The sequence below is a fragment of the Diospyros lotus genome, chromosome 6 (genome assembly GCF_014633365.1).
Source record: "Diospyros lotus cultivar Yz01 chromosome 6, ASM1463336v1, whole genome shotgun sequence".
NCBI lineage: Eukaryota > Viridiplantae > Streptophyta > Magnoliopsida > Ericales > Ebenaceae > Diospyros > Diospyros lotus.
Window position 1 is genome coordinate 25,641,789 of NC_068343.1, and position 8,815 is coordinate 25,650,603.

The 8,815-nt window shown below is 35.3% G+C and overlaps 1 protein-coding gene across 1 annotated transcript; it reads left to right on the forward strand.

Annotated features, from left to right (window-relative positions):
- The first annotated feature begins 1,067 nt into the window (after positions 1 to 1,067).
- LOC127804423 (uncharacterized) lies at positions 1,068 to 5,010 on the forward strand. Its single transcript, XM_052341285.1, has 5 exons — positions 1,068 to 1,212; positions 1,298 to 1,357; positions 1,444 to 2,058; positions 4,099 to 4,592; positions 4,681 to 5,010. The coding sequence occupies exons 1-5, from the start codon at positions 1,068 to 1,070 to the stop codon at positions 5,008 to 5,010; spliced, it is 1,644 nt and encodes a 547-aa protein (XP_052197245.1).
- The last annotated feature ends 3,805 nt before the right edge of the window (positions 5,011 to 8,815 follow it).

Below are 8,815 nucleotides of genomic sequence, written 5' to 3' on the forward strand. Positions count from 1 at the left end.
GCAAATTCGAGTGGTCTCGTTCCATAGGAATCATGTTCTGCTTTGTTGGGTAGCGGCCATTTTCTTCTCAAATAATCCTCCTAAAGTGATGAACTATCTTTGCTTGTTTGTGCCGTCAGGAATTTCGGTAGATATTCTTTCCAAATCCGTGCATTTTGGAGTATACTATATATATGTTTAACGGTTGGGAGTTCAGCAAATGGAGTTTCATTAAGAGGCAACTACCATTCTATTAAAAAAAAGAAAAAAAAAAACAGAGAGAAAAGACAAAAGAAATTGTTGACTTTCTTTAATGGTGGTGCGATAGCATTTTTTTTTTTTTTTAAGCAAAAGGGATATTTGAGCTAGTTTTAAGGTGAGACTTAGCAGTCAATTTACGTGCATATTCTTTATGGTCTCTAACTTAATTTATCATATAGAAGTCATCTAAAGGATCGATTAGATACCTTGATAAGATTTGATAACAGGATCATTAGATCGCATTTGTTAATTTATTTTATATAAGAAATTTTGTGTTATTTGTTTTACTGGTTGAGCTTTTGATTCTTATTTTAGGGTTTATCTGTTTATATTTGATGTTTGTTTATTGAGACCTCCTTTGTGTTGTGGGCTATTGTGCTTTGTATGTTGGCTTGGGAGTCTTCTTTGTCACATAACCAAGAGATTTTGGGAATACACGTGAAGTGGATTTTTTGTTGTTGCATGGGCTACGACTTTCCATTCCTCTATTTTCGGGCTAAACCCTCTCAAGTTATGCCCGTACTTGTTTGGGGCTGACCCTGTAAACTTTCTGAAGACCCCGTGTAATCGTTGGCAAGAAGTCCACTCATTATGGGCCTAGGCCCCCAATCACTGCATGCTTTGTCGGCTTTGCCATTAATTGGGTTCTGATTTTCTATATATTTAGCAAAAAATAAAAAAATGTAATCTGATCCAACCAAACAGTCCTCAGCTCCACGTGACTGAGCAACAGCTCGCCCCATTCTTGTTGCGTCATTTCTTTATTTAATGTTCTTCGAGTATACTAACACATGACATGCTCTATAAATATAATTTTACGGAGGAAAATGGCTGGCGATGAAATACTGCCGCAAGAAACAGAAGGTAAAAATTTACCTACGTCCAGCATTGACAGAAATCGAAGCCAGGATGAAGCACAAGAACAAGAACCAGCTGAACCGAGGCAAAGATTAACTGAATCAAGTGGCATTGGTATTCTTTAACTTAGTTTTACTGAATCAAGTAGCTAGTGAAATTTGTTGATCAATTACGGAATTCGATATTAATTACTTTGCAGAATTGAGGCGTAGGGAGTGTGCTGATCAGCGTCGAAAAATGTTGGGAATTAGTGACGAGGGTATTCTTTTAACTTAGTTTCAATGAATCAAGTAGGCAGTGAAATTTGTTGATCAGTTACGGAACTGGATATTAATTAATTTGCAGGATCTGATATTAGGAAGCTTTCTTTCCGTCAAAGATTTTACAAGGCAGTGCGAGAGCGAGAGGTAAATACGGTGAAACGGTTGCTTGCAATTGACAGCTCGCTGCTTCGCACAAGATTCACAGCATTCGAAGCCAACGCTTTACAGGTCGCAGTGGTCGCTGGACAAAAAGAGATTTTTCTCGAGTTAATGAAAAAAGTCGATGACCACGGTATCTTGAAACAGGAGAACACGTACGGAGACACAATACTTACTCTTGCAGTCGCCGAAGGCAGCATCGAGATTGTGAAGGAATTGGTGCATACATGCGTTGAACTGGTGGACATTCCCAATAAAAATGGAGACTTACCCATCACTGTGGCTGCTTTATTTGGAAAGGAGGAAATTGTTGACTTTCTGTTGGATCTTACTTTGGAAATGTTTGAGTCGAATCCAAGCTACGGGGATGTTAGAGAAGAAGAAGGAGTGGTCGTGACTAATTCAACTCACTCGAGTCAACATGATGATGATTTCAAGGTTCTCAAAGTGTCCACGACTACTCAAGTCTCTGGACATGATGAGTCTGTTAATGAAGATAAGGATCAAGCTCAGCCTGCTTATCGAAGCACGCATCATTGTTTTAGGCTCTTCAAAGCATGCATCAGCTCCCAACTCTATGATATGCACACAAAAACCCAATTTTCATATCCAATATTTTATGTAATAGTGATATATACCAACTTATTGTGCCAAGCCGACATGTAGCAGATCCTCAATATATATTTGGTAGTTGGTGATTTTTGATGAATTTAAAATTTATAAATATAATCGTTTGTCATGCATTGAGTATTTGGATACATGCAAGTTGCAGCTTGTTTTTGGATAAATTATAAAAAATAATACTTAATTTTTATCTTGCTTTCGAATTAGACTCTTAACTCTTAATTTTTTAATAGAGGCATCAAATTTATTATTTAATTTCACTTTTAAATTATTGCTTGGTACCCTTATTATTTATCGTCAATTGCTAATACAGCGAGTTGTGTTATATGATTTGGTTATAACAAATTTTTACATGATTCTAATTAATAGATAAAGTTCTTATTACTAATATAGTACGTGCGTAGACTTTCAATTGCTTGGCTGATAAATTCTTGTTGCCTCATTAACTAAGTCTTGTGTATAATTTTCTTAATTTTCAAAATTGAAACTAAACAAGAAAAGTTATATATATATATATATATTCTCAATTTGATAAAATTAATAGTTGATTTTAAAATTGAAAACAACATGAAAACTTGTCAAAAATGTCTAACTATGGTTAAAATTGGATACGTGGCAACTTGATATTAGAATGAAAATGCTATTTTGACTTAGAGTTTGTACACTCTTATGTTACCCTTAGTTTTATGTGTATTGTAGATTTCACATGCACAACACATTGAAACTGATTGTGTAAATGGAGTAGACACAAACTACATTGAATATTTTGAGTACAATAAGATGGAAAGACTATATATTACACTCAATATTTTCTCCCTTCAATCGATTAATTAATTTGAATGTTACTGTTACATTGAATAATATTAGAATTGCACATACATGAGTTTTTATTATATAAATTCAAATAGCACAATTACAAATTAATTTTTCTTTTGTTTTATACTATAGATCTAGCTTTTATGGTTTTTGATCTATCTCCGACACTCTGCATCAATGAAATAGTCAAGGAGAATGATAAAACAATACATCCACTAGCTCGGGTATTTATGAAACAATCAATACCAAAACGGTTCGTGGTTTGGTTTCTTGAATTCTGTGAATACAGTAAGTTACAATTTTTTTCTCCACTTTCTTTATTGTCTTTTCCCTTGGTTTGGGTGTTTGTATCATCTATATATTCATTATCAATTAAACATGACATTTTTTTTTTGTAGTTAATTTCTTCTTCTTGGTTTTTCTTTTTTAATTTGTACTTGTTTAGTTTGCAAAGAGTGGGATGCCATCTTCTCAAAACCACAAAAAAAAAAAAAAAAAAAAAAAAAGCTAACAAACAAAGATTAATTAATTTAATAATAAGAGATTATAACTCACGCGTTGTTTTTCCTTTAACGCTAAACTCATAAACTTATAAAAAAAACCAACTCATATACATTTTCTTGCTTCTCATTTAAGGAACATGATTATTACCTATAATTGCTTCTCCTTTTATTGTTTGTTTTTGTCCCTTTCGCTTATCTCTATTTATTTTTCTTTTTTACATGGCAAAGCCAAAAAATATTTACACACAAAAAAAAAAGATATGCGTGACATATTTATGGGTAAATTAAATGCGCTTAGCCTAAATTACTTCTTATTTTCAAACATTTCTATCTATTTTCATTCAGGTACCTCTCTTACCGTTCAAAAATATAACATATAATTATTAACTCATTTAATACTTCGAGCTAAATCCGTAAAACCAAATTATCAATTTAGGTTTTTTTCTTTTTTTGACATGCATTTTATATTTTAACCTTCAACAAATTTGGCTTCTTTTTTTTTTTTTTTCACTTCACCGGAGGAATATAGCAGGCCTGCATAAATAAATTTAGACAATATTCCTTTAGGCTTTAGCTATATCTAAATTAAGATTAGTGTTCCATTTTTTATTTAATGAGCCTTCCCTTCTGCGCAGTTCTTGTATGTCTTGAAATTTGTTGTGGAATCGGCTTTCCATTGGTAGAGTTTGGAACGACAGTTGAATCATGGCTTGTGAACAAATTAGAAAAATCGGTGACGTCTCGAAGGTTGTTGCGTCGGATATGCAGGGAGATAATGGAATCAGAAAACCATTACGAAATCATACAAAAGGTGTTTTTAAGACCAATCTTAATTGCCGTGGAACAAGATAATAGGAGTTTCATCGACACAATTAGGGAATTATGTCCAGATGCATTGTGGGTTATACTCGATGAATTATATAATTCTGACATGGCCCTTTCCAAAGATATCTTCAAAATCTACATTTCTGCATTGAAAAAGCCTGAAACTGGCTTTTTAAATACCATTCGGGCTGATAGAAATGGAAACACAATCCTCCATCATGCCGCATTGTTATCATCAACCAAGAAGCTTAGCCGCTTTCCTAGTCCATCTTTACAAATGCAAAGCGAGATACAGTGGTTTAAGGTCCATCTCCAGCTTAGGTTTCTTCTGTTGCTTTTTCTTATTTGTCATTTTTTTTTATTTTGGGGCCAGCATGGTCCTTGATTCGCAGAAAGTGGAGAAGATTTTACCCATGTGCAAAGGAGTAGAAAAGAGGGATAACCTAATTCCAATGGATTTATTCGTACAAGAACACAGCAAGCTCAAGAAAGCCGGAGGGAAATGGTTGAAAGAGACGGCATCATCTTGCTCGGTAGTGGCAACGCTTATTATCACTATAATGTTCAGTGTTACATTCACTGTTCCAGGCAGCTATGACAACGATACAGGCATTCCAATAAATTTGGGATCGAAATACTTCACTATCTTCATAATTTCAGATGCATTATCTTTGTTCTCGTCCTGCACTTCGGCTATGTTGGGCCTGTTTGTTGTAGCTTAAAAGTTACAACTTTTTGCTTCTAGCTTAAAAAAAGTGGATATGTAGTGTTTGTTTTAGCTTTTAGAATTCTAGCTTATAACTTATACTAACTTTTAAAAGAGGTAGAAGCTTGCTTTTTCAAAGCTGGGGTACCTCAGCTTCTATAACTTCTGATTAAACAGTTACATTTTTTTGACAATTTTGCCCCCGTTTTTAACAAAGAATTACTCTTTTGTCCATGCAATCAAGGGTCTCTCTTCTCCACCGTCATCTCCATTTTCAAATCTCTTCTTTTCTCTCGCCATCTCTCTTTCTCTCTATACACTAATTAATTTTTTTATAACACTTGAAACTTATACATATACACTAATTAATTTTTAAATTATCATTATATAACTATTAAGGGTATTATGGATAATTATACAAAAATAAGTTATTTTACAACTTATGGTATCAAACACCACAACTGTTTAACTACAACTTCTGAGAAGTTGTAACAAACAAGTTCACAAATTATTCTAAGTTTTAGAAATTATAATCTAAGAAGTTAGAAGTTATAATTTCTTTAATTAAGCTGCAACAAACGAGGCCGTTATTCCTCAGAATTTATACGTTGGACTTTCAAAACGAAGATTTCCTGATCAAGTTGCCCTTAACCTTGACATTCGGCATTTTCACTCTCTTCCTATCTATCGTAACAATGGTGATAGCTTTCAGCGTCGCCTTATTCCTGATGCTGAGAGAGACCCTTATGTGCATGACCTTGTCGGTGTTCATGTTAGCTAGCATTCCAATCATCGTTTATTCTACATCGTACCTCTGGATTTTCATTAATGTTCTTCATTTGACCTTGCACCACCTATTTAATGGATAAGTACACATCATGGTCTACAGTAAATGGAAGAAAAACAAATGGATGTTCCTTTGTTTTCCTTATTTATTTTGTATTTTTAACCATGTCTCTCCTATTTCCTAAATTTTCCATGTTATTCTTATGGTTTTGGTTTGTAATATACATTTATTTTCTTCTCCCATAAGTATTTTGTCTTATATATTTAGAGAAATAATGCTTCTCAATCTACATATATAAATGCATATCCAACTTTCCAAATAAATTTATCTGTTAAGATTCAAGTGTCTGCATTGATATGATACTTGTATTTCTATGGTTCATGCATTCATTGAAAGGATGCACTAGTAGTGTCCATAGCGAGTCCTAAAAGTAGTCTTTTGAATATCATCATCTCTGACTCGCACCTAGTGGTAACCTGATCTTAAGTCTATTTTCTAGAATACCTTAGCTCCTCGCAACTAATCTAACAAATCATCCACTCGAGGTAAATGATACTTGTTCTTTACTGTCACCTGATGCAATTGGCGATAATCAATACATAATTTTAGAGATCCATCTTTCTTCCTCACAAATAATACTGGTATGCCCCATAAGGATGAACTGGTTTGACGAAACCCTTCTCTATCAATTCCTCTAACTCTATCAATTCCTCTAACTGGGCCTTTAACTCCTTTAATTCATTGGGTGCCATTAGATATGGAGCCTTAGAAATAGGCTGTGTATAAGGCAATAACTCAATAGTAAACTCCGCTCCTCTCTGAAGAGGTAATCCTGGTAGCTCATCAAGGAAAACATCTACGAAATCATGTACTACTGGCACCTCAGACAATCTATCTTCCGGTGCCCCTCTTAGCTATACTAGTAACATATATTTTGCTTGGCTAGACATTGTCTTGTGCTTTATCCCACACCGATTACACTGTGGATTACTTGCTACACTATTTTCTAGTCCGGTCGTCCATTTTCTCTTCTTATTACTAGATGAGCCTTGAGATGTATTTCATCCCATCTTGGCCTCTTGTACCATCCTCCACTCATTACAATATCTCTCAATAGCATATGTTTGCTGGACTACTGTGGCATAATCCACACTCTAAGCTCCTCCAAAAAATGGAAAATATCGACACGCAATCATCTTTGAAACTTGGCGGCCTTCTTTGCTTCAATAGACACCAACTCTGGGGCATATTGAGATAAGGCTATAAATTCTGCCTCATACTAGGCCATTGTAATGGTACCTTGCACCAACTCGATAAACTCATAGACCTTCTACTCCTTGACCCATGCTGGGCTATAAGTATCATTGGACACTTGCTGGAACTTGACCCATGTGAGCTCTCGATTCCCAAACCTTTGGCGAGCAGTCTCCCACCATCCCTTAGCATCGCCTCTGAACAAAAATATGTTAAGTTGCACCCGTCAGTCGTCTATACAGCCAATAGAACGAAGATGCTTCTATATCGATAGCATCCAATTCTCTGCCGTTATTGCATATGTGCCTCCATGGAAGGCTGGTGGTTGGAAGGCCATAAAATCCTTTAATAGATGACTCCCTATATCTATCTCCTCAACTGGAACGGTTGGAGCGATTGGCAGATCGCCTCTACTGCCTCATACTTCTTTTGTTCCTTATGATTGTCTTACCTGATTAATAACTAGGACATCTACCACCCTTATCAGACCTGCGAGCACACCTCGTATCTCAGCCATCCCCTATCGTAAATCACTACCAGACTCCCCTGGTGAGCTAAGCATGGATACTGGAATCTCGTCTGGAATAAAAGCAGCCTGACTGCGACTACGGGGTCGTCCACCTCTATTACTCATCTTCCTGCATCACTACTCAGGGTTAGAATACTACTAATTGGGTCAACTTATCTAAACTGAAGGACACAAGTCCTAACTCTATCCAACACCCTAAGTATGTATGGGAGACACCACAAAACACTACTTTGATACCAATACTATAATACCCCATTTCCTAGAATTGCTCGAGAAGAGGTGCTACGGGAAAAATAGATAAAATAAATAAAACTCATTGATAAACTGAAATCTGATATCATAACTGAACATCTCAATCAACTGAAATAAAAACTCTGAGTCACATAAACTAGAAATCATAAACTCTACCTAAGGGAAAATCCCTCAACTGAAAGATGAAACAATTATAAACTGACTAGACACTATAAACTAACAAAACTCTCAGACATCTTTAATCTTGAGCGGCTTTACGTACACACACTACTGACCACTGCTGTTAGGCCCCATATCTAGTACTCCCCCACTAGGATCTGAAATGGTGAAGAGTACAAGGTGAGCTATAGAGCTCAGCAAGTAATAAGTTGGAAAGAATAACTAAATCTAAATCGAAGAATATCGATACTGATAAATTACTTAATGAACTTGTACTGAGTATAATCACTATCTGTTTGCATTCACAAAAATGTAATGTACATAAACTGTAAATTAAATACAAGTATGCAACTTTGGCTCATAGGCCCACACAATCTGTAATACATATCCGAATGATCTGAATCTTGTATACATAGAAACTGTAAGCACATACTGTGGGCAATAAGCCCCTAGTCCCCTGTTCGTCACCAGGCGAGCAACTGATCATAACTGAGCTGAAACTGATATTATGGGATCCTTGCGAACTAAGCCGTCTGGCGTGCATAATGCAATGCAATGCTCACATACATGCTAGCACACGATATGAAGTGCTCCATATAAAGTTATGCTTCATGCTCATACCAGAATGTATGCACATAATTGCACGTAATAATGTTGAACATGTCATAATAAATACTAAATATGTATGTGATCTTTATCACTTATATTGGAATACAAAGGTTTTATGATTTGTGGTATGGGCATATTAGACTTATCATATTTGGCATAAGAATTCAATATTTAGGAGTATCGAATCCTTTAATTTAATTAAAACTTGATTTGGGATGTTGATCCCTTAAG